The following is a 27,104-nucleotide window of genomic DNA, read 5'->3' as shown; positions in this document are numbered from 1 at the left end:
GGATCCAGGAGAAGAAGTGGAGTGAACTGTAATGGAATAATAATACTACAGGGAACCAATTCGGTGTTGTAAACACTGAAAACTTTTCAAGGCCAAAGCTATCTGGCTTATACCGCTTCTGACTGTTGTATTGGAGAAGAACTTGGCGTTAAGAATGCAAAGGGCATTCCTGCTTGCCCGTGGTGGCAGGTTTGCCATCGCAAAACGAAATGTATACGACAAGACGAAGTCCATTCGATGCATTTCGTCTCTGGAGAGACTGTATCCTCCTCATGATACCTTCAGCGAAAGGCACATTGGTCCCAGTGAAGACGAAAAAACAGCCATGTTGGATTTTTTAGGGTTCAAGGTAAGTGAAAATGGTCCACTATGAAGTGAAAATTGTATAAAGTTGTTATATACTGACATAGTTAGTCAGATAGTTACCCCTTCGCTTGAAAAATTCGCTATAAGACATTACTGTATAATCTATAATGCTTCTTTTTTGAACAGCTCATTTTGGCTTCTCTAATTGGAAAGCATTGACATAAAAATCTGTAGCCTTCTCTGTTAGTAAGTTGGCAGAATTAGGCTGACTGGGATAGTGGTTAACAGTGGTGGAACTATATAGTGGTCGGTACTACGGATCTCCTGTACTTGGTGTACACAATAATGGTATAATAAATTGTTCCATTATTGTAATTTTTTTTCTCAAAATTTTGTACAATACTATACTCGGCGTCACATAAATAACATACTGTTAAAATTTGAATAAAAATATTTTCTACGACTTTATTGACACCAACCGTCGTTTAAATTGTCTTAAATGACTTGCTCATTCGTTTAGCCAAACAGCTTCTCAAAAACAAGTCGCTTATTAGCTTAAATCATGCGTAACAAATCCTTACGGGAAAATCCCATACTAATATCCGCCATGTTGGTTTTTACGGGACGATTTGTTTACAAACGAAGTGCGTAAGTTCCCGTCGAACTCCGGTGACAATCGTCTGCTTGATCAACTTCTCGGTATTATACGTTGTTCGCGTAAAATAAATCCGAGATATCCGAAATAACGCCGAATTGCATTCTGGGTTCTTCGGTTTTTGGACAAACCATTTAAACGTAAACAACATCTCCTAGCAACCCGATCACTGTAAACATGGCCGACTTTTTACAATGTAAATATTGCCACCTAGAATTAAAATCTGACCGGAATTTAACGATTCAATGTTTAGGGAGAAGCCGTTTGGCTAAACGAATGAGCAAGTCATTTAAGACAATTTAAACGACGGTAGGTGTCAATAAAGTCGTAGAAAATATTTTTATTCAAATTTTAACAGTATGTTATTTATGTGACGCCGAGTATAGTATACCATTATTGTAATTAGTATTGTATAGGAGAGTTCGCCAATCTCATTAATGATGTCATATTCACTAATTTGCATATCATTAAGTGTCAAATTGGTTGGCAAATAAACAACTAAATAAACAGTTGACAATTTCATGATTAGACTCCCCATTTTCAAAACTTTATAACTTTGTTATTTTATATCCAATTTTGGTTCTGTGAAATGTTTCATTTAAATAAAATAATCCATATTACGTATGTGAATTTGTAATTCTTTTACTTGAAAAATAAATTTGTAGTGATATTTATATGTAAACCTCTATTTTTGTATAAAATTATAGTTAAAATCTGATGCACGTATAGTCTAATTACTGAATATTTATTTAAAAATTCCATGTATAAAAAGAATTTTGTTTGCAATGTTGGGAACCAAAAGAATTTTTCAATTATCTATAAAAAGTTATATAGTGATATAAAGTTGATGCCCCATGCCACTCAATGGATTTTTTGCCAACCAAAACCAAATCACAGGTAAGTGATGACATCACGAAGAACTCTCCTATACTAGTATTGTAATTTAATAAAGAAAATATGATATCGCCTAGGTTTTATAGTGTATTGGATTGGATTAGCTCATGCCATCAACTGTTGAAAAGCAAAAGAGATGAAGAACAGCAATAAAAGCACTCGTTTGCTTTTAGGATTTTGTGTCATCAATTTATATGCTAGTTGCCATATCCCTTATTTACTATTAAAAAGTTCATTGTGTATTAATTCATTACCATAACATCGTATCAAGGTATCAGAATACAACAACGAAGATAACAATGATAACATTAATTGTCATATTGAACAATGTCTTACACTGGTTTCTGTTCTGCTATTTGCTGCAGGATGTTGCTGAATGCCTGGTTACCACAATTGCCCCAACAGTAGATGTATATCACCACCTTAATATATAATTTTATCATGATATTTTGCTTTGTTCTAAAATGTGCTTCGATTTGTGCTGTCATTAAAATAGTGTTCAATTTTCTGCTAAAATGTAGGAAATAAACACTATACAACAATTTTTGCAGTCTTTCATATCAAAGTCAACATTACTACATCAATAAAAGTTAATCCTGTGTAGAAAACAGTACTTGAGTTAAATTTTCACAATACGTATTACAATACTATAGATATATATATTTTTTTAAATATCAATACTGGTACAATACTGGTGTACAATACTGGAACACATTTTTATACCAATATTGTGCCAATACTGGTATACCAGTATGCGGTTGCCAAGTACAGAAGATCCAGTACTACAACTAATTAACTCAATAACAGTTTGGTTTAGCTAAGATCTGGTAAAACTGTTCAGCATGATGGAATGGACCTACATTTATGCCAACATTTTCAGAAAGATCTGTTTACAAATGAATGAGATATGGGTCCTGAAATTATTTTTTTTTCCATCATTACACATTCCCAACTTTGAAAATTTTTTCCTCTGAAACTACTGGATGAATTGAAACAAAACTTAGTATAAAACATAGAACATCTTTAACAGTCTATGCATGGGGATTTTTGATAATGGGAAAAACATGACTGCCATCATCAAAATTGACCATAGGGGTCAAATTGCAGAATTATGCAAATAACTCAAAAACAGTGAGGTTCTGCTCAAATCTGACAGGTAGTAAAACTGTTCAGCAAGATCAGTTGGATGTATGCCAAAATTTTCAGAAAGATCTGTTGTCAAATGAATTAGCAATGGATCCTGAAATGGATTTTGTTTTAAATCTTATCCTCTTAGACAACTAGTAGGATGGATTGAAACCAAACATGGCATAAATGTTTGTTAGGATATCTTCAAGAAATTTTTATCTGTCCAAAATGTTGCCACCACTACTAAAAATTGAGGACTTGTTCAAATTAATTGAAAACCAAAGGGTTTAGCCAAATTTTCTATTGGAAAAATTGATCAGCACGGTCAGACCGACCTATGCCAGAATTTTCATAAAGATCTGTTGCTCAATGTTGGCGTTATTGTTCTTGAAGAGTCAAAAAATGACAGAGATTTATTTCATAATATGAAAACTGGGTGGATAACTAAGATGCTCTGTATTTATTAAATGATTGTTGTGACAACAGTAGGGCAGTAGTCCAGCTTTAGAAAGCTATAAAGACTATCTCCGACCAGGTGAGCGATTCAGACTCTAGAGCCTCTAGTTTCAAACATTGTCAATGCTTCCTAGATAACAGCTATTGATCTAATAATATAAGTCATGGTTAGTGATATTTATAGTCACATTGATTTTTAAAAAAGTTTAAATGCAAGAAAATTGTTTGCTAGTTACCTGTATGAATGAACAGAGGTCATAATAAGTAGGAACAAAATGATTTGTTGTTGTTGCATATACATCTCCTCCTAAACTACTGGATGGATTGTAACCAAACTTCGCATGAATGTATCTTGCAATATCATTAACAATTTGTGTTTGAGGAGTTTTGATTGGGTAAAAACCTTTGCCAATGTTACTAGAAATAGACCATAAAGGGTCATATTGTTGATTTTTGGAAATAACTCATAAACAAATTCTGACAGGGTAAAATTGATCACAGTGTGAGCACCACCTTTTTTGAAATTTTCATAAAGATCTGTTGACCATTGTCAGAGTTATTGTCAAAAAATGACAATGAGAGACTTATTTAATAATACCAGTATATGAAAACTAAGATGCTCTCTATTGATTGAATGATTCTTGTGAAAATAGAACAGTGAGGTCAAGAGTCCAGCTTTATAAAGCTAAAAAGACTTTTTTACCCTAGCGATTCAGGCTCTCTAGAGCCTCTAGTTTTAAGCTCCTGATTTGTTATATTTTTGGACACAATGTTCTTTTTCATAGTAATGATGTATATGTACATTATAGGAAATATATTTTTAAGAAACGATATACCGAACATATAGCAATAAACATGTTAACTTTCATACATTGTTAGTGACTTACTTTACAATAATGAACCAAGGTCTCCTTTTGATTAAAAAATCAGTAATTTACTAGCCCTGATAGGGATCATTTACACGTGTATATCATTGAGTGAAAATAAATAATTATGTCTCACCCAAATCGATGGGGAGACTTATTGTATTTGTCATACATGTATCAATCTATTTTTTCGCCACACTTATGTAACTGCAACTCTTCAGAAATTAATGCACCAAATTTCATGAAACTTTGTAGGTAGTTAGGACATGATATGTTGTTGTGCATGTTAACAGAAATTTATGATTAAATGAAATTTGTAGGAGTTATATTCCTTTGAACTTTGGAATGAGAAGTGACATACAATTTTGAAGGCCAAAACAAGCTTAACTTCATTGTGACACATTTTACTTAAAATCTAGGCTCACTACACTTATTTTTGTGCAGTATATCTCATTCTTTTCAGTTAGATCACATGCATAACTGCACAAAACTCAGATTTTCCTTAATTCAAGTTTATAAATTCCTTAAGTTAATATGTTTCTTTTGTTTATTTTTCAGGATATTGATCAAATGATCAATAAAACTGTACCATCAAATATATTAATGGACAGAAAATTGAATCTGAATGAACCTCTTGGTAAGTTCTATATATCGTATTTATGATTTGAAAATATATTATCACTCCAATTTTCAGTCAAGAAAATCATGACCTGCTTGTAATTAATACCTCTTCTTTTTAAGTGATAGGAGAATGATATATTCTAAGAGTACATGTATGAACTATAGTAATCATTTCTATTATTGCTGATAAGTTAAGAAGTTCTGATCTTATTACATGTACATGTCAGTATTATAATCACACAATACATGTAGTTGAAGGTTGTCTGTACTTTTAATACAGTGTACTGGTAATTAAAAGTACGAGATGTACACTGTCATGACTGTTATCTACTTGCTAAATTCTGTGCAGAAATTTGTATGAGTGCATACACATATTTCTCTTTATAAGTTAACTTTCTGTAAAAATGTCTCTGTTTTCTCAGAAATATATCTTTGTAGGTGAAACTGATTTAATTGAGAGGCTGTATTCTATGGCATCCAAGAACCAAGTATGGAGAAGTTACATTGGAATAGGTTACTATAACACATACACACCCACAACTATACTTAGAAATATATTTGAAAACCCTGGATGGTAAGTAAAGAGAACATGTCAAATTGTAGTATTATTGTATAAAATTGTAATTTTGTATTAATTATTTTTGTGTGGGTCATGGGGTATTGAAGATACTAAGATAGCTGCATTTATTTAGTTATAATGTTTTACAATTCTGTGCTGTTGTTTTACATACCAACTTGTTTATGGAAATTTTGTAGGTAAGTTTTATCTTTTTTGTAGGACTACTCAGTACACACCATACCAAGCTGAGTTGGCCCAAGGAAGATTGGAAAGTCTACTGAATTACCAGACAATGGTTTGTGATCTGACTGGTTTACCTGTGGCTAACGCTTCATTGTTGGATGAAGCTACTGCTGGGGCTGAAGCCATGTTACTTTGTTATAGGTACAAACTTTAATCTGGTACTTGTGTGTAACTTGGACTCACCATACATAAGGTTTACATTTATCTACCCCACTGTCCTTCTCTTGTTTTATCTGTCCACAACTTTTTTTCAGTTTTCTCTGCAACAGCTTTTAACAGCTTCTTGAATTATGCCATATTGTGGAATATAATTTTCTGTTTGAAGAGCTCTTTAAATATTGACCTTATGGTTACCGGGGTGCCTTTTTTTTCAGTCCTTTGCAAACAGTCATTTTCATACTGAACACTTCCTGGCTTAAAATCTGTCTCAATAAATTTTCATTCAACTACAGGGAGACCTGTCTAAGCAAGACACTTTAAAAGTCCTTTTATATCTTTTTAAATGTTAAGCGACAGATTGGCCTACCTGTGTTGTACTAGGTAGTAGATTTAGATAGCTGGTTAATTGACTTTGCCAAAGGATTAATTCTCTATCCGAATCAGTTTGCCACTTGCTTATCCCCTAATGGTCTAGGGTTCAGTCCTTGGTGGTGGAAGTATAGTCATGCTGTAATGTTGCATTTGCCGCCCAACTAAAAACCCAAGAAGTTTGGATAGCTGAACGAGTTAGTTTGTAAGAGTTCTTCATTGTATGAAGGCTCTTGATATGGGGAAAATGTGACAGCATCGCCTACCCGTGTTGTAGTAGGTATTTAATAGCCTGTTAATTGACTTGACTTAAAAACTAATTCTCTGGATGAATCAGTCTATCACTGGCTTGTCACTGAGTGGTTAGGGTTTGATCCTTGGTGGTTGAGGTATGATTTTGTATAAATTAAGTCAAATGTACTCCTATTACAGTATTAAGAACCTTCGTTCACCAAAAAACCTGTCTAAACCAAAGCAATGTTAAAAGCCAAAAGGTAAGGTCAAAACAAGTTTCAGTGTACTTATAATTATTTATGACTATTTCTAAATAAACTTGTTTTTGGTAAAGGCTACCAATATCTTTATTGTACTGAGCATCGCATGTGAGGCTAACAATATACATCCAGCAACCAGAATAGGTGTCAGTTCACCAAAAAACCTGTCTAAACCAAAGCAATGTTAAAAGCCAAAAGGAAAGGTCAAAACAAGTTTCAGTGTACTTATAATTATTTATGACTATTTCTAAATAAACTTGTATCTGGTTAAGGCTACCAATATCTTTATTGTACTGAGCATCGCATGTGAGGCTAACAATATACATCCAGCAACCAGAATAGGTGTCAGATAGGTCTGCATAAATTTTTCAGGGAAGTGAATTCAAAGTGAAAGTAGCCATTGAATTGATCTAAAATAAATATATGCATTTCATCTTAAGTCTTAAGTTTAACTTACCAGAAGTCGAGCGATAAAAATCCTAAATATTTGTTAATTACGTAGAAAACATTTGTAATGAAGACAGTTGTTAAAATGACCAGCCATTTTGAAATATGTCACTAATTTTACAGAATACAATGTTTTTGACAAAACGAACATCAAGTTGGTAAAGGCAATTCTTTGGTTAATTTGATATGTTCGTTTCGCAAATTTTAAAATCCATAATTTTATTAACCGAAATTACACACTTAAAAAGCTAAAAACCAAATATGAAGTTCATTTTAACTGCTTTTACAAAGGATTTCCAGGACTGCTGGATTTTCTCATCAGATAGGTCATTTGTTTTTCTTCAGTTTAGTCACCTTCTGTCATGTTATTGTAAAGAAACTATATAAAACGTTTTAAATGGCAAATAGTTAACTATAATTCTGCCGATTTCAAAGAACGGCAGAAGGAGCGCTATGCAATATGGCACTCAGAAGTAAGAGGTTGGGGTATGGAGGTACGGAATTCCAACCTCTTATAGTGTAGGAGTAGGATTGACCTATGCCAAACTTTTCAGAAAGATCTGTTGACAGATGAAGGAGTAATGGGTCCTGAAGGCTGAAGTGGTTTTTTTTTTTTAAAATCTTCTCCACTTGAGACAACTAGTAGGATGGATTGTAACCAAACATGGCATAAATGTTAGTTAGGATATCTTCAAGAAATTTTTATCTGTTGAAAATGTGGCCACCACTACTAAAAATTGAGGACTTGTTCAAGTTACTTGAAAACCAAAGGGTTTAGCCAAATTTTCTATGGGGAAAAATTGATCAGCACGGTCAGACCGACCTATGCCAGAATTTTCATAAAGATCTGTTGCTCAATGTTGGAGTTATTGCCCTTGAAGATTCAGAAAATGACTGAAAGATTTATTTCATAATATGAAAACTGGGTGATAACTAAGATGCTCTGTATTGAATAAAGGATTGTTGTGACAACAGTATGGTAATGTCAATAGTCTATCTTTAGAAAGCTATAAAAACAATTTTTTGAGCAAGTGAGTGATTCAGGCTCTCTAGAGCCTCTAGTTTCGAACATTGTCAGTGTTTCCTAGGTAAGTGCTATTGATCTTGTTAAAAGGAAGTCATGGTTGTTGATGTATAAATTTGCATTAATTTTTAAAAATAATTTAAATGCTCAAAATTTGTTTGCTAGTTAACTGTATGAATGAACAGAGGTCATAAGTAGGAACAAAATGATTTGTCATATGTTTATATTACATGTACATGTAATTTTTATTTTTATTACGTGTAATTATATACATATAATTTTTATTTCATGTATATGTAATAAGTGTTCACTTAAGAAATTTTTTTATAAAAAGGGTTCATGTTGACAATTTTTTAAATAAAATTTATAAGCATAATCATTGTAGTACTTCATTTGATAATATGCACCCCCACTTTTTAGCTTTTAGCTTCAAAATTTTTCCAGATAATGTAAGTCTTACTTTACCATAAAAGATTATTTAAAATCATACATTTTGATTATTTTATCTGATTTGTTTATTTTGGACAACAAAGCTACATACATAGTATAGATAGGTTTGAAGGAATATTATATATTGTATCAAATTGTCTCATTACTCCAAATGGAGATAATCTTAATTTTACATGTTAAAATTTTGACAGTGAAACTCGTTAACTGCTCAAGGTATTTGATGACTTTTATACGTCGGACGGCTAAAATATTGTACAGAAATGTCTGTCCGCCTTAACATGTCATGCTGTAACTTGTTAAATAAAGTTCAAACTTTACACAGTTTTTTTTTTTTTTTTGTTATGATCTTACGGTCTGTATACTTTTTGGAGAAAATTCCAGTTTTGCTTCCAAGTTATGAGACTTTATTTTAAAAAAGGGTAAGGTCAAGATTTTATATGTCATCCCATATTTAGGAAATGAAATGTTTAATTAAATTCAAACTATATGTAGTTATATGACTTTTTCATATATTTAGGTTTTTTTTTCACATATTGCGCCATATCATGAGAGCTCCTTGTACAATAAACTTCAAACTTTACACATTGTTTTTCTTCAGTTTAGTCACCTTCTGCCATGTTATTGTAAAGAAACTATATAAAACGTTTTAAATGGCAAATAGTTAACTATAATTCTGCCAATTTCAAAGAACGGCGGAAGGAGCGCTATGCAATATGGCACTCAGAAGTAAGAGGTTGGGGTATGGAGGTACGGAATTCCAACCTCTTATAGTGTAGGAGTAGGATTGACCTATGCCAAACTTTTCAGAAAGATCTGTTGACAGATGAAGGAGTAATGGGTCCTGAAGGCTGAAATGGTTTTTTTTTTTTAATCTTCTCCACTTAAGACAACTAGTAGGATGGATTGTAACCAAACATGGCATAAATGTTTGTTAGGATATCTTCAAGAAATTTTTATCTGTTGAAAATGTGTCCACCACTACTAAAAATTGAGGACTTGTTCAAGTTACTTGAAAACCAAAGGGTTTAGCCAAATTTTCTATGGGGAAAAATTGATCAGCACGGTCAGACCAACCTATGCCAGAATTTTCATAAAGATCTGTTGCTCAATGTTGGAGTTATTGCCCTTGAAGAGTCAAAAAATGACTGAAAGATTTATTTCATAATATGAAAACTGGGTGATAACTAAGATGCTCTGTATTGATTAAATGATATTGTTGTGACGACAGTATGGTAAGGACAATAGTCTATCTTTAGAAAGCTATAATAACAATTTTTGAGCAAGTGAGTGATTCAGGCTCTCTAGAGCCTCTAGTTTTGAACATTGTCAGTGTTTCTTAGGTAAGTGCTATTGATCTTGTTAAAAGGAAGTCATGGTTGTTGATGTATAAATTTGCATTAATTTTTAAAAAAAATTTAAATGTTCAAAATTTGTTAGTTACCTGTATGAATGAACAGAGGTCGTAATAAGTAGGAACAAAGTGATTTGTCATATGTTTATATTACATGTACATGTAATTTTTATTTTTATTACATGTAATTATATACATATAATTTTTATTTCATGTATATGTAATAAGTGTTCACTTGAGAAATTTTTTATAAAAAGGGTTCATGTTGACAATTTTTTAAAATAAAATTTATAAGCATAATCATTGTAGTACTTCATTTGATAATATGCACCCCCACTTTTTAGCTTATAGCTTCAAAATTTTTCCAGATTATGTAAGTCTTACTTTACCATAAAAGATTATTTAAAATCATACATTTTGATTATTTTATCTGATTTGTTTATTTTGGACAACAAAGCTACATACATAGTATAGATAGGTTTGAAGGAATATTATATATTGTATCAAATTGTCTCATTACTCCAAATGGAGATAATCTTAATTTTACATGTTAAAATTTTGGCAGTGAAACTCGTTAACTGCTCAAGGTATTTGATGACTTTTATACGTCGGACGGCTAAAATATTGTACAGAAATGTCTGTCCGCCTTAACATGTCATGCTGTAACTTGTTAAATGAAGTTCAAACTTTACACAGTTTTTTTTTTTTTGTTATGATCTTACGGTCTGTATACTTTTTAGAGAAAATTCCAGTTTTGTTTCCAAGTTATGAGACTTTATTTTTAAAAAGGGTAAGGTCAAGATTTTATATGTCATCCCATATTTAGGAATGAAATGTTTAATTAAATTCAAACTACATGTAGTTATATGACTTTTTCATATATTTAGGTTTTTTTCACATATTGCACCATATCATGAGAGCTCCTTGTACAATAAACTTCAAACTTTACACCGTGTTTGTTATAATGGTATTGCAGTGGATTAATCAATTTTTAGCTTCAGAGTTATGGGACTTTTTATATTTTTTATGGAATTTTTTTTTCACATGTCAAACTGCAGCTCTTTTTGGTACAGGAAAATCATGCACTCATGGTGCAGTTGTTTATTTAAAAGAAGGTTGACCGTCATATGTGGATGTGCATGAAGGAAAATAATTATTGTTAATTGACTCTAATGGGAGTAATATGTAAAGTCTTGTGAATTTTTAACTGCTAAAGGTAATGTGATGTTTTTTTTCCAAGGAAAGGGAGATAAGTCTTAAGATAACGAAAAATTATAACTTTTAAACACCATTTGAAGGGAGTATTCAGCTATATTGCTCACAATATTTCTTGATATGTACAGCATTTAGACAATAAGCAATAAGCAGTTGTTAAAATTCTTTACTGTAGCTGTATTTTCTCTAGTTTTACTTGAACAGAGCAAAGAGAAGGGTTACTTCCCCTGAAAACATACCTTGTTCTTTATAACATCAGTCAAAGCAATACCAAAGAGTATTATGGTTATCTACCCCATCATGAGTTTAGAGCTTTAGGGTTGCTTGAAGAACAGATGAAAAACTAATTCATGTCACACAATGAGAAGAACGGTGTGAAGCTCACCTTGACCACTGTACTTTTTTCCAGGTATAACAAGAGAAGAAAATTTTTCATTGACCACAAATGTCATCCACAGACCATAGGTGTTATAGAAACCAGGGCAAGGTAAATATTTTATGTAGTCATGTACAGGTTTCACTTACCACTTCCAGGTCAAATGGCCACTCCCCTGTGTAGTACCAAAAACTCACTAAACCTATCTGTGCATTTTAAGTGCTTAATGTGTGTGTATTCTGATCAAAAGTAGTCAAAATAAGGAGAATGTGCACTTAAAAATCATATTTGTTATTTACTACTAGACTGTAGGAATATTGTTTACGTATGTGAGTAATTTGCCTCCATGCTGTCAGCAGAATAGGTAAAAATATGGATTTTCAGTATTATTTATTCAATTGAATTTTGTGAAGAATTTTAAGGAAGTGGGGGATAGACTGAAGAGCCTGATTTTGTCATATCTAACCCTCTCTTCCTTTAATTGAAGACATTTTGTTACTGTAAACTGAAATATCATGCTGTCCTTTTATCACAATTTATATAACCAGTTATCCTTTCCACAGTGGTAAAATCTTGGTCTTTAGTATTTATTACTGTCTTATTTGGTAAAGATGTTTCTGCAGCTTTATTTTGGTGTTAAAAATCTTGCTGCTAAGATAAGTTTGACAAAATTAAATCACCGCGAATATAACCACTTATACTGTATAAGAAGCATGCAGTCTGAGTCGGTATATTATACTGTATATGTATTAATTTTCATGGGTTCTGTCGAGTCAACATGTTCATGGGTATTTATTTTTGTGATTTCAAATTTTGTTAGCATGAAATGGTGTTGTAAATCAATCTCATGGGTACAAAAATTGCAATAATTAGTACACTGATAAATTACTGCTTCTAAACTGTTCAATGGATTTTATTAAAAGTTTTTTTTTTTTTTTTTTTTGATGTTTGGTATTGAATGTCGGTGAGAGTGATAGAAGGAAGTTTAAATCCCATACCTGTAAGGGGAGCCAACCTATCTACTGCCCTATAGATTTGAATAAAACTTTTAAAAAGTAGGTTAATGTGCATGTAGGAAGCTTCTCATTGTTCAATGTTTGCAAGGGAAGATGATGCAATTTAAGAATAAAAATATTTAGAGCTTATAAAGCAGCTTTTCTAGGACCATTCTGTGGAATTCCCTAAGACAAGTTGCTACTTTTTTTTTAAAATGAAATTTTCATATATAGGGCAAATGCTTGAAGGAGGATATTTGCAATGAGAGGCAATTTAAGGGTTTTTATATGCTGTGTCCAAATAGAGACTGTGGAAGTTTTTGGAAACTTGCACTATTTCTCTCTAGTTCTATTTTCTCTGAATTTCCCATGATATTAGTCGTATACATAGAATCCATAAAACAGTTATATATACTTTGATTGTCATATTGTTGTTAGTTGTATTATATGTTTTCCATTAGAAAGCAAGGAGAAAACAAAATTTAGTTGTATCATATGAAATCTGAAATTGAAGTGTTAATTTATCTTCATAACCATCCTATGTGATTGATGTGTAAATATGAAAATAGTTTTTTTCATATTCCAGATTTAGTCTTTAGATGTAGAAAACAGTCTTTCTCAAAAATGTACATAAAGCACATTGACTATTTACAGTGCTCTTGGTATAGAGGTAGAGAGAGTTGATTGGCAGGAGATGGATTTAAGTAATCGTGATATATCTGGTGTAATGATACAATACCCTGACACAGAAGGAAATGTAGTTGACTATGGTGAACTTATAGCTGATGCTCATGCAAATGGAGTATGTATTGCACTGTTTTTGGAGAATATACAGTTATAATTCAATTTTCCTCCTTTGCCAAAGTACAGTTGAATCATTTTCACATTACAACAGAATTTCAGTCTTTGGTACGGTAAAACAGATGTAATGAAAATAAACTGTAAAAAAATTACAAAAATGAGAGGAAATAAGAACTTTCTGATATTAATCAAGTAAACTTGGACTTGAAATGAAAAAAATCTGAAAAACTCAGAACTTCAGTTTCTGAGACTCCAGATAAAGAACACCTGTGTGTCTCCTGAGGAGTTCAGCTTTTGTACGAAAGTTTTTGTGAGATAGATTACTGAAACCATTTTTATCAGAATAAATTTAATGTGTGTATTATTGTGATGCTGTTAGGTAGAATTTTGTACTTACGGGAAAAAAAGTACTGCATAACAAAATTGCTTTATAAGATATATTTTAAGTTGATACTTGTTTTAAATTACTTTGATATATCTTGCTGCCTTCTTAGACATTGGTAGTGTGTGCCACAGATTTGCTGGCCCTGACAGTACTGAGGCCACCAGGAGAATTTGAAGCTGATATGGCTGTAGGATCAAGTCAGAGATTTGGGATACCAATGGGATACGGAGGTCCTCATGCTGGATTCTTTTCCTGTAAACATCAGTTCATGAGATTAATGCCTGGCAGAATGATTGGTGTAACAAGGTATTTAGTTCATTCTTGAAGGAATGGAGGGATAGGGCTTCGTTAAATACCCTTATTTTAGCTCGCCTGGCTGAAGGCCATGTTAGCTATTACCATCACTTGGCGTTCGTCGTTGGCATTGTTGTTTACAATTTTTCAAAACTCTTCTCGTCAGGCACTACTCAACCAATTAGAAGCAAACTTGGTATGAATGTTCTTGGGGTATTCTGCATAGAACTAATGTGGGGATTTTTGTTCCTTCAAAAAATATGGCTGCCATTCCTAAAGATAGAAGATAAGGGTCAGACAGTAGTTTTTTGCATATATCTCTGAAACCGTTTGGATTAGCCAAATTCTGACGTGGGGTATAAGTATTCAGCATTATGAGATCTATCCCGTGTTAAATTTTCATTTTAATCTGTTAACAGAGGTGTTTACTTATACAGATTTTCCGTATTTTCCTGTTGGAGTTAATGCCCTTATTCAACTTTTTATTGCTATTTTAAACGTTATTTCTTTCAAAAATTTTCTCTGACACTACTTGACCAATAGGAACAAAATTTGGTATGAATGTTCCATTGGGATATTTTGCATAGTACTGATGTGTGGATTTTTGATCTGTCAAAAAATATGGTTACCATTCTTAAAAATTGAACATAGGGGCAGACAGTATATTTTTGCATATATTTGCAAAACCATTTTGATTAGGAAATTCTGACAAGGTTAAAGTGTTCAGCATGATGAGATCTATCTCTGGTCTAATTTTCATTTTTACCTGTTAAGCCATGTTTGAGTTATGGCCCTTTTTAGATCTTTTTTTGCTATTTTTTAATGTTATTTATTTCAAAAATCTTCTCTGACACTACGTGACCAACTGGAACAATACTTGGTATGAATGTTCCAGTAGGGCATCCTGCATAGAACAGATTGGGGATTTTTTATCAGTGGAAAAACATGGCTGCAGTTACTTAAAATAGAATTTAGGGGTTTTATACATATTATATTTCCAAAACCATTAGGTTTAGCCAAAGTCTTTCAATTGCTGTAATAATCCTTATTAAAAGGCTTACAAGTCTCTGGGGATAAAAGTTGTCAGACGACTTCTGTTAAGTTATTGCCCTTGAAAGGTGAAAAGTAATGTTTTTTTGTGTGTGTGTTTTTTTGTTTTTTTTTTACAGATTTCAGCCAATATCTTGAAAACTATGATAGATAGAAACTTTTATTTGCTGAAATGATCCTTATGATAAGTCCTACCAAAGTCTTTTTGATTAAAAATTGTTGGACAACTTCTTGTTAAATTTGTTGGCCTTGAAAGGCAAAATTTAACCAGGTGAGCAATTCAGGCTTCTGGGAGCCTTTTGTTCTTTGTGAACTAATGTCATTAGTTGGTTTTCTTTATTGTTTCACCTTGAGTAGGCTTTAAATGAGCTACTGACAAAAACTGTATAGACATATGCACATATTTTTATTTGTATTCAAGAACTTCTATAGAACTCTCTTACTGCATTTAAGTATAGCCAAAGCTTGTGTTTTTTTTCATATTACAGAGATGCAAATGGCCAAGATGCATTTAGATTGGCTCTTCAGACACGTGAACAACATATTCGTAGAGACAAAGCTACCAGTAATATATGTACAGCTCAAGTAAGATAGCAAACATAATTTCTTCAGTAGTATTAGTTCAAGAGAAGTCCTCACCAATCATTTTATATTATATGAAACAAAATTGGGTGATTAATTTTCAGAAGTGAATAAAAAACTAACAATGTCCAACTTTAACAGCAATAATTTCTACTTATGTGAAATTTAATAATAAGTTAAGAAATTTTTCATGGAGAAGACTTCTCAGTTGAAATTAGCCTTGCATGGGATATGTATGACAATCATCATTGTATGGGAAGTTAAATATTAGGAAGAAATTATGGTTAAACCTTTAGTGTCTTTAAATGAATGGAAATGTTTGCAAATATTTAATTATGATAGAATATTGGGCTAGGCAGTTAGGATTAGATTTAAGGAAATTAAGCATAGCAGTGTTTATATTTCAGGCTGTATACTTGTCTACTAAAAATAACACTTAATATTTGTAAGTATTTCTCCTTGTGTCAGGAATTAGGAATAAATAACTCATATGTAAACATTTGATAGAAGTTGAAACCCAATCTTTATTTAGGTGTTAATTCTTTATAAAATTTTATATTTGTGAAATTATCAGATTGTTGTAACAACATGTTGGCGGTTACCTTTGATTGAGTGTTGTGTTCTTTTACAAGGGCAACATAGTTAACTTCAGGAAATAGAATTGGTCTTCCTTTGATTGAATGAGTATTATCTGATGAAATTTATTAGGTAGTTAACGATACAATTTGCAAAGAGATTTAAGCTTTCTATAATTACATAGGTCATTCCATTAAATCTGTTTCTAATAGGCAGTTTAAATTTTTTTATTATTGTCATGTATCTATTAATAGTCATTTAATCAAGGTGAGACCTAATCTATTCGTGAAGTTTACTATGATACTCACTGTAATTGCAGTATGGTTGATATATATTATATATATTGTGTCTTAGTAAAATTGTGATATGTCATAAGGATAATTTGGTGATTTCTTTAATACTAAGAGCTACTTTTACAACAGCAGTTTTCCCAGACTTGCTAACACTGCCTTTCCTTCATACTAGGAAATCAGAAACCAAGATTACATTATCCCACTAAAGAGACAAGAAAATTCCTATTTGTAGCTGTGCAAGATTTCCTTATCTCACCCATGGGTTGAGACAAAATATGTGAAAAAAAATTGGAACAATTGAATAAATAACGATCATATCTTGCCAGTATCGAATATGTGTTTGAAAATTCTTTTAGAATAAGACTGTTATTGAGAATAATCCATAACTGATTATTTTTTGCAGTTTGTTTTTTAAGTATTGTTTTCAATTGCTGGTTAGATTATGGGATATAAATGACTTATGGTTCAGTTTACGCTGAATAAACCGAGAAGCACTTTAAGTTGCAGCATAAATCTAACCAGGAATTAAAAACAATCTTAGACACCCTTTGGTAAGATGTAATAGTTCAGAGCCTTATTAGTTAACCTTGGGTGTCTCAGATTTCCCTTTCCTGCACTCATACAGGTGCTAGATTCTTAATGTCTTTTAAATTGTTATATTATACATATCTTCAATTTGAATGTATTGATTCCTGTTCTTAAACAAAATGTGCAAGATGTCTCATTAGGGGTGTATTGATAAACAGTTGTATTTTGTATTACAGGCTTTGTTAGCCAACATGTCCGCTATGTTTGCTGTATACCATGGGCCAGATGGGTTAAGACATATTGGTAGCAGAGTTCATAATGCTACTGTAATACTGGCTGAAGGTATTGATATTTCTTTCTTGAATTGAAATAATTTTATTATATCTCAATGGATAAAATAATATTGACACGCCTTTATTCATTAAAATCAGAGCTACTTTTCTCATGTTCAAAGATAAAAATATGTGAAGAATTGGCTATGATAAAAAATTTTTGTCTATTGAAAAATTTATGTGATTTTTCAATAGACAAAATTTTTATCATAGCCAATTCTTAAATATTCATAAACAGGAAGTATGAAAAACAGATTTAGTCCTCATTATTTCACCAAAGATGCATCATAATGACCTTTATTTATAGAAATATTTCTGGAGTTGAGAAACTCATTAAAAAACCAATAGCATTTTTCTCACAAAATACACTTCAGATCTGTTATATTTCTTGCACTTATGTGTTTTGCAATAAAGTGAATTGAGAAACAAAAGAATCCTGGTTAACAGAAAATTACAGTTTGAAGGTCTCATATAACTTTAAAAGAATTCTTATTAATATTAGCATTTCTGTTATGAAATTTTTATCCAAGTATTGTTGCTTGTCTTCTTATAAGGGTTGAAGAAAGCTGGTCACAGAATGGATATGAAACACTTTTTTGACACATTGTTTTTCTGGCCAAAGAATGGACAGGCTCAACTTGTAAACAGAGCTATGAAAAAGAAAATCAACTTAAGATATTACTCAGATGGACATGTAAGTGGTTACATAAGTACATGTATAGACTGTTATGAAGCCTCTACTGTAAACAGATTAATTTTCACAGTCGTTAATTTTGCGGATTCTGTCAAATAAATATAATCGGGTATCAATTTTTGCCCTATCAAAAAATAACTAGTGTTAAAATCAATTAGGAGGTACTATTTTTAGCACTTTTCTTTCTTCAACTGTGAAAGAGTAATCAAGGGAACCAAGGCTATAGCAGTAATCGAAAGAATGTAATCCAGGGACAAAGACCAGACATGGAAAACAGACATACACAACAAAGAACATAAAGTAACTAAAATCATACATACAAAGTAACAAAAGTAAATGAGCAACTCGGACTCCACTAAAAACTGGGAGCATGGAGCATGTGAAAAAAGCAAAAATTAAAATACAGCAAAAAGTGATATGTTTACAGTTATTGTTAAATTATAGTTACATTGGTATCCAAGGACAACCTCTTTTGTGTAAAACGATTGTTTTATGTAAAAGTTATCAATGGAGTCTCCCTGGTTTATATGATATCTGTTCTCCGTGTTATTTATTGTCAGGTTGGACTCTCCCCGGTTTATATGATATTTGTTCTCCGTGTTATTTATTGTCAGGTTGGAGTCTCTCTGGTTTATATGATATTTGTTCTCCGTGTTATTAATTCTCTAGGTGGAGTCTCCCTGGTTTATATGATATTTGTTCTCCATGTTATTTATTGCCAGGTTGGAGTCTCCCTGGTTTATATGATATTTGTTCTCTGTGTTATTTATTGTCTGGTTGGAGTGTCCCTGGTTTATATTATATTTGTTCTCCGTGTTATTTATTGTCTGGGTAGAGTATCCCTGGTTAATATAATATTTGTTCTCCGTGTTATTTATTGTCTGGTTGGAGTGTCCCTGTTTATATAATATTAGTGCTACGCGTCTTTTAAAACCTGGCCAAAGGCCATGTCAGCTATTGCTATCACCTGGTTTCTGTCATAGTCGTCGTCATCCATCGTAGTTGTTAACAATTTTTCATATCTCTTCTCCTCTGACATTACTTGACCAATTGGAACCAAACTTGGTATGAATGTTCCTTGGGGTATCCTATATAGAACTGATATGGGGATTTTTGATCCATTGAAAAACATGGTTATTCTTTATTAAATGATCCCATAGTGCACCTCTTACTTTGCCCTTCAATCGATATGACTGAATGGTATTGGTTTTTTTTTTATGCAAAAAAATAGAACATAGGGGTCAGACAGTAATTTTTTGCATATATCTCCAAAACCATTAGGTTTAGCTAAATTCTGACATGGGTTAAAGTGTTCAGCATGATGAGATCTATATGTAGTCAAATCGTTTTAATCTGTTTAGCCATGTTGGAGTTATTGCCCTTTTCTGCATTTTTTTTGCTATTTGTAATGTTATTGCTTTCAAAATCATCTCCTCTGACACTACTCGACCAATTGAAACCAAACTTGGTATTAATTTTTCTTGGGGTATCCTGCATAGAATTGATGTGGGAATTTTTGATTCGTCAAAAAAATTATTATATCTCCAAAACTGTAGGTTTAGCCAAATTCTTTCAACTGCTGTAATGATCCTTATTATAAGGCCTACAAAAGTCTCCAGGTATCAAAATTGTCAGACTCCTTATAAGAGTTGTTGCCATTGAAAGACAAAAAATGACAGTTTTTTATCTTGAAAACTATGATAGATAGAAAGAATATCTCATTTGCTGAAATGATCCTTATGATAAGTCCTACCAAAGTCTTCTTGACTCAAAATTTTTGGACAACTCTTTTTTAATTTATTGCCCTTGAAAGACAAAATTTAACCAGGTGAGCAATTCAGGCTTCTGGGAGCATCTTGTTTATTGTCAGATTGGAGTGTCCCTGGTTTATATGATATTTGCTCTCCATGTTATTTATTGTCAGGTTGGAGTATCCCTAGATGAAACAGTAGAGAGGGAGGATATGAGAGACTTATTGGAAGTTATTGGATGTCCTTCAACACTGGTAATATTCACACTGTTGTACTGATATATTTTTTTAACATGTAGATCTGCAAAATGAACACCATGGCAATGGCCATCTACTGAATATGACTGTTGAATTAAGTTTATATTTAAGGCTGACTAAAAACTGAAAAAAATACCTACTATTTTACAGATAATATAAAAATTGAAATAACTGTTGTTTCAGCAAGAAGTTTTTATTGTGAAATTAGATACTGTTGATTAAGCTCATAAATAACTGTTCAATGGTTTGTATTTCAGGAACAAATTTGTGAAGAAATAGGACCACACCCAGCACACAGTATAGCCAATACTCCATTCAGAAGAACAAGTGATTTTCTTACTCACACAGTTTTCAATAGGTATAACATTCTTATCTTTTCTTTTCTAATTGAGAAGATTGTTGTGTAAATAAAAACATTAAAATCAGTACACTCCGGAACTACAGTGATATCTTCTGTAAAATATAAACTGATGCTAGTAAAATGTTTCATTTGAATGAATCACTGTCAGTTTTAAATTTCAATCAATGTTCTGCTTAGGCCCTTAAAGGGCTTCGCTTTACAGTGCTATCAGGTTTAGTGCAGTGCTACTGACCTCAGTACTGCGCTATCTTGCTACCAGTGCTGTGCTATAAAGTTTAATAGGACTAAAAATCAATTATGACAGGAAATGTGTGTGCCCCAAGGTGATTTACCGTATTCTACAAGGTAATAAGCTCTTGAAACCGATAGCTGTAAACACACTACGGTCTGTTGATCGCTGCATTACTGCACAGGTGTCTGAAGCCAATTGCCAACAAGATTCTTTATCAGTCACCTCACCTGTCTACAAATTAATTTTAAGGAAGGTGTCAATCAGATACAAATATCCTATACTGAACCAAAACTGACTGTGGTCAAAGGTAACTCAATCCTGGCCAAAAGCACATGGCTATTTATAAATGCAAAGTTGACTGTTGCACAATCACAAGATGTTTTCAACATTTTGAAGCTGATTTACCTTGTAAAAGAATGTATATTTATTCCATCAAATACTTCCTAAACACTTTAAAAAGAAAAAGGAAATGGCCATCATATGTTTTTATTGCCATGTTGTTGTGTATCAAGAGCGCATTGTTTTTTTGGTGGAAAAATCAGTTAATAAATAAATTGTAGCATCCCCCAAGTCTAAAAATAGTATGACAGGTGTGATGAACAAATAAAAATATGGACTTACATTTTTTGCAAAGTTTTCTGGCATGAATAAACTTCATTTTAACATTATAATTATTAAAACAAAAACAAAAACAAAACAATGAGTGTGTCAGCTTTAAATATATGTATTTTCCTGGTTACTATGTTAGCTCCACACTACTGACTTCCTGAAAATTTTTGGTGACATGAATTTTAAGACCAGAGTAGTCTATTACTTGTATCTGATTAGATAATTCAGAGTAGTCTATTACTTGTATCTGATTAGATAATTCTAAATCTATAAATATATTGAAAGTTACAAAGACTAGAAAAAAAATCTTTAATAGAGAATGTTCTTAATCAAATGAATATCATAATCAGATGAGCCATTGACGCCCCAAAACAAATTTAAATCGTAATTTCCAGTGGGTCTGCTGACAGCAAAAATTTGCAGGTAAAACATCAATGAAGAACGAATTAGAGAAAATCTTCATGAAGAATTACTTATCATAATTTGATAAAATATCTTTTTAATTTTTGTGTTAAATCTAAAAAGGAAACATAAAAAATGGTATTTGAGTTATAATTACTGCAATTGAAGCAAAAAGGTGAAATATTTACCTATGAAATACTTCATATAACATAAACAGCAACATATATTTTGAAAATCGAGATAAATTTTTTAAAAATACATTAATACGAAGTGGCATGGTTCGACATGGGACCTATTAATGTTGTGTCACATGTGCTGAAATACAGCGCTATCGAAAAATCCTGGGGAGAACACTGTCAATTCTTAATAATGCTACAAAATGTTTATATAGATATTGTTAATGTGAAATTTATGTGAATTGAGCTTCACATTAAATAAACATGATTTCCATGTTAAATTCACATGAAGGCTAAATTTACCTGAATTCTACAGGAACTTAGTCAAAAATTTAACTTGCTCAATTCAGGGGAAAATCATATGAAATAATTTTTCCTGTGTACCAGTCCATGAATCATTTTTTAAATGCAAATTTTACTATTAATGCCATTCCAATAACAAATAACTTTCTTGGTATTTGAAGTTAGTGACAAGTGTTTGTAACCATGTTACATGTAACAGACAATTTTTGTTTAGCAAACCACGTGGAAACAGCTGTGAAGTAAAAACACTACTTACATTTATACAAATAAAATTGTTTGTAGCATTCCAAATGAAGATATTGTAATCGGTAAAAAAAAATTAAAAAGTTCCAATATGAACTTATACAGTGTGCTGCCAGTGTAATGTTACCGAACATAATGACAAGCACAAATTATAGAACATTTTAGAATGAAACAACCAAGATCATAAGCATTATAAACACAAGTTTAAAATAACACCTTAAACTATAAATCGTGTGAATGAATGGCAGTTATATTACTTTTTAAGTCAAATAGCATTTAAATTTAACTATTGATACCTATTTTACAGATTCCATTCGGAGACTAATATTGTACGGTATATGAAACACTTGGAGAATAGAGACTTGTCATTAGTTCATTCAATGATACCTCTGGGTTCATGTACCATGAAGCTGAACAGTACAACAGAAATGATGGTGTGTAGTTACATAGGTAGAATTGGACAAATATTTGATATACTGGAGCAAACTATTTGTATGAAGGGTTGTAGTTCTATTTGAGAGTAACTATGATATTCCATAAGTCTACTTTGTGTACTTAGTATTACTTAGCAATTGTCTCTCCTGCAACAAAGTAGTAATGGTATTATTGCCATATGGAATTGGGATATTGATGTCAATGACTGTTTACATATGTTTTCTGGACAATAACATTGGTACAATTTGATCTCAATCAATAGTAGGATTTAATTATTTATGTTCTTTTTGTAGAGAATTTTGATTTTGGACCCTGTTGTCAAGTTGGTCTTTAGTTTGACATTTGAATTCTATTGTTTAAAAAAAAAAATTAAATTCTTGAGATTTTTCAAGATGATGAATATAATCATGTATTTGTTTGATTTAAACAAAAGTCAAATTCTAGAAGTTTTTTGATATGTTGAACTGTGTATTATTAAGATTTTGTGTATGCATTTTTTTTTTATTGAACACAGTTGATGTTACGGCTCAGGACTGTAGTTTTGATGATGTGTATAATTAATTGTTTTTACAGCCCTGTTCTTGGAAAGAGTTTGCAAATATTCATCCATTTGTACCTTTAGAACAGACAGAAGGATATGCTGAAATGTTTAAAGAATTAGAAGAAGATTTGTGTGAAATTACAGGATACGATAAAATATCATTCCAACCTAATAGGTAAGTCTTTTTGACAGGTACCTATAATATATGTATCCATTCCCAAGTTTGACTGTACAACTAAGAAGGCAGGCACATATTTATACAGTAATTTCAAGAGTTTTCTAGGTAGCTGTTGAGTAAAGTTAGGTTTACAGAGATTTTCATTAAAAGGGGCAAATTTCCAGTAGAATTAAGAATTTTTTAACTCTTACCATAGAAAAATATTGATTGAAACCACTGTTCGCTAAAGTTTGAATAGACCTATAGCCCAGCTTTTCTGACCTTTTAACTCATTATTCATAATCCATTAGTAGTATATCATAATTATTAAGATAAGAACAGAAGCTTCACTATAGTATTTACCAAATGAGCTTACTTATTAGTTGATATTTACAGCGGTGCCCAAGGAGAGTATGCCGGGCTTAGAGCAATTATGGCCTATCTTAGTGCTATTGGAGAAAAACAAAGAACTGTAAGTTGAAATGAAATATCAATCTTTTTGAATGTTTCAAGTTATGGAAGAACAAACATATGAATTTGATAATACTTATAATAAACAGTAGTAATATTATCAATGAGTCTATTTTTTCCCCCGTAAAATATGGTTTCAAATATACTCCTGGAACCATGATAGTTGTACAAACTTAATAATTAATTACCTTCTCTACACTTGTTTTATTTTGTTTTTTAAAGTTTTAACATTGAAGTATGTTGATAGTGTTCTTTATAAATAGAATGTATTGTAGGTGTGTTTGATTCCTACATCTGCCCATGGTACCAATCCAGCTAGTGCTCAGATGGCAGGCATGAAAATCCAACCTATTAATGTTGATAAAAATGGAGCTATTGACATGAAGCATTTGAGGGTTATGGTAGGTATTATCTATGTGGCAAATTGTATAAATTGTCCAAGTTTCTTCTTGTTAGATTGATTTGAAATTTTCTGTGTTGTATCATATTGCATGTGTTGTATGAAATTTTTTTGTTGTTTTCAAATACAAATGCCTGTTCAGTGAAACTTAAGTAGTCCTCCAGCTAAAGATCATGCAAAATGTGATTCATGGGTAAAAAGCCTACATATTTTTATTTTTGATATTTTGTTTGAAATGTCATAGTAAACAGAAACAAACATGTGGTTTTTCATATAACCCATGCTCTTAGGAGATAAAAAATATATAGAATGCACTGTAGATTTCAAAATTAAGGGAAATACCTTTGTAAATGGCGCTCAAATACAATAGAATCTACTGTATTTTCAATGTCGATTATCTATGGAGCAGGCAGATTTGAATGAATAATTACACATTTCATAGTATAGACCCATAAAACAACTTAATTACAAAAATAAAAATATGTAGCCTTTTTTGTGGTGTATCACATTTTTCAGATTTTGCATGATTCTTACAAAGACAGCTACTTTAAAATATTCAGTTTATATAAAATGATAGTGAAAATTTCATCACAGATATGTTGGCTACCTGTATGTTATAATTTTTATGCCCCCGCAACGATAAGTTGGGGGGCATATTATTTTACCCCTGTCCGTCCGTCCGTAATTCCGTCGTGCTGGTATTCCGTCCGTAATACTGTCCGTCCCATAAGTTTTCTGCACTTTTTTGGAAAATCCTTGAAGATATTGAACTGATTTTTTGTATGTGAGTCTGTCATGATTAGTTTCAGAATGAGTTAAAGTTTCGTTTCGCTACGCTGAGTTTTACCAAAATTATGGGCCTTGGACTTAAAAAATTCCATGGAAATAACAGTTTTCCGCACTTTTTTTGTAAACCTTGAAGATATTGAACTGATTTTTTGTATGTGAGTCTGTCATGATTAGTTACAGAATGAGTTAAAGTTTTGTTCCGCTACGCTGAGTTTTACCCAAAAAATGGGTCCTGGACTTTAAAAATTGTATTGAAATAATAGTTTTTCACTTTTTTTTTGGTAAATGCTTGAAGATATTTGACTGGTTTTTTGTATGTGAGTCTGTCATGATTAGTTACAGATTGAGTAAGTTTCGTTCAGCTATGCTGAGTTTTACTCAAAACCACATGCAGGGGCATCATTTGTGTCTCACAGACATAATATCTGTCAAAGTGCTTTTTACAATTATGAGTTATGATATAGCTGTATGAAGGTTAAATGCAGGGGCATCACTTTATCTAGTTTTTAAAGAGTTGTACTTGTATGCAGTGTTGGTTTCTGCCTGACATCAACTTCCTGGAACTGAGGATTTTCAGCAAATATACATATATAATAGTGAGAAAAAAAGTGAGTAAATGTAATTATTGAAATATATAAAGTATTAAAATAAATGTTACCATATGTTTCAGGTTGAGAAATATAAGGATACATTAGCTTGTATGATGATTACATATCCCTCAACTAATGGAGTGTTTGATAAAGACATCAGGTATGTGAAGGTCATTGGGTTGAACTGATGAAATGTTTTTCTTCCGAATTTTTTGAACACTTCTTACATTTATTGATACATTTTTGCTAATTTATATAATTGCTAATATAATTGAATCTTTTGATACGTTTTAACCATGTTTGACCAATTTAAGGAGATAAACCTAGGGTAAGGGACACAACCAAGGATCCAGAAACGGTAAAAAAATGCCAGTCATTGACCAGCAAATTTTGCAAATGACCAGCGACCATTTTCCAATATCGGACATTAAGAAATTGTCAACCCTTATAAATTACAGTCAGTGTGGTTTTATTACTGTATAAACATCCTATCTACTTGTCTCCTAATTGTTTATTGGAAGTTATTTGACAGGTGTACTTCAATATTAATTAGCCGATGTGCACCCACCTGCGACTGCGATTTTACCGGTAACTGATTAGTTGATTGCATAATTAAATTAACTCTACAAGTGCAGCACCATTGTGTATACAATTAATTAAAGTGACTCTGGGAATTTTCATGCATTTAGTACTTGATTTGAATAAAAAAAAAAGATTGGCAAATCCATCAAGATCCTGCCGATCTTTCAGTGGTAAAGAAAGCACATGGTGCTGAAACTACAAATCAGTTCTAATTTGTAATTATTAATTCATCGATTCAGTCTTTTTAATACAGAAGTCAACAACCCATTCAAATCGATATATAAAATATATTCACATTTTTTTTTTTTTTAGTTTTAAAATAATCAACATTTTTTTCAGCACTCGGAAGTTTTCGGCTGTTAGTCAATGTGATGATAAAGTCCGAGAGACACAATGTTTTGTTTACATGTTAGAAAGTCCACATGTGGTTGAAACCGAACTCATTCACTCGTTCAGATATTTGGTAAAAGACCGAGTATGTGATGGAATAACACAAATTCCAATATTTATCTTTATTTAACTACAAATAAGGGTGTTTAAAGTTTATTTTTGATCTAGGCAAGTAAAAGACTGACACAAACATCTGCTGAAATTTGATCAAATGTCCGACATGGGCTGTTTAAATTTCCAGACCCTTGGACACAACTCTTACAAATTATTGG

The 27,104-nt window shown here is 31.9% G+C and overlaps 1 protein-coding gene across 1 annotated transcript in view; it reads left to right on the top strand.

The window, feature by feature from the left end:
• LOC148628928 (glycine dehydrogenase (decarboxylating), mitochondrial-like) overlaps positions 1-27,104 on the top strand; it is a 38,239-nt gene continuing 11,135 nt past the window's right edge. The window contains exons 1-17 of the mRNA XM_088540882.1: positions 1-349; positions 4,864-4,942; positions 5,365-5,500; positions 5,705-5,869; positions 11,647-11,724; positions 13,263-13,410; positions 13,904-14,100; positions 15,627-15,723; positions 17,354-17,459; positions 18,004-18,143; positions 20,068-20,148; positions 20,409-20,509; positions 22,785-22,911; positions 23,486-23,628; positions 24,007-24,082; positions 24,357-24,482; positions 25,941-26,020. Of these exons, the coding sequence (XP_088397008.1) occupies positions 155-349; positions 4,864-4,942; positions 5,365-5,500; positions 5,705-5,869; positions 11,647-11,724; positions 13,263-13,410; positions 13,904-14,100; positions 15,627-15,723; positions 17,354-17,459; positions 18,004-18,143; positions 20,068-20,148; positions 20,409-20,509; positions 22,785-22,911; positions 23,486-23,628; positions 24,007-24,082; positions 24,357-24,482; positions 25,941-26,020 (2,075 nt within the window). The 5' untranslated portion in view covers positions 1-154. The remainder of the gene's footprint in view (positions 350-4,863; positions 4,943-5,364; positions 5,501-5,704; positions 5,870-11,646; positions 11,725-13,262; positions 13,411-13,903; positions 14,101-15,626; positions 15,724-17,353; positions 17,460-18,003; positions 18,144-20,067; positions 20,149-20,408; positions 20,510-22,784; positions 22,912-23,485; positions 23,629-24,006; positions 24,083-24,356; positions 24,483-25,940; positions 26,021-27,104) is intronic.

The sequence above is a fragment of the Perna viridis genome, chromosome 1 (assembly GCF_037379345.1).
Source record: "Perna viridis isolate PV_CMFRI_1.1 ecotype Kerala chromosome 1, ASM3737934v1, whole genome shotgun sequence".
Classification (NCBI taxonomy): Eukaryota; Metazoa; Mollusca; class Bivalvia; order Mytilida; family Mytilidae; genus Perna; species Perna viridis.
This window is presented reverse-complemented; position numbering and strand designations above follow the sequence as displayed.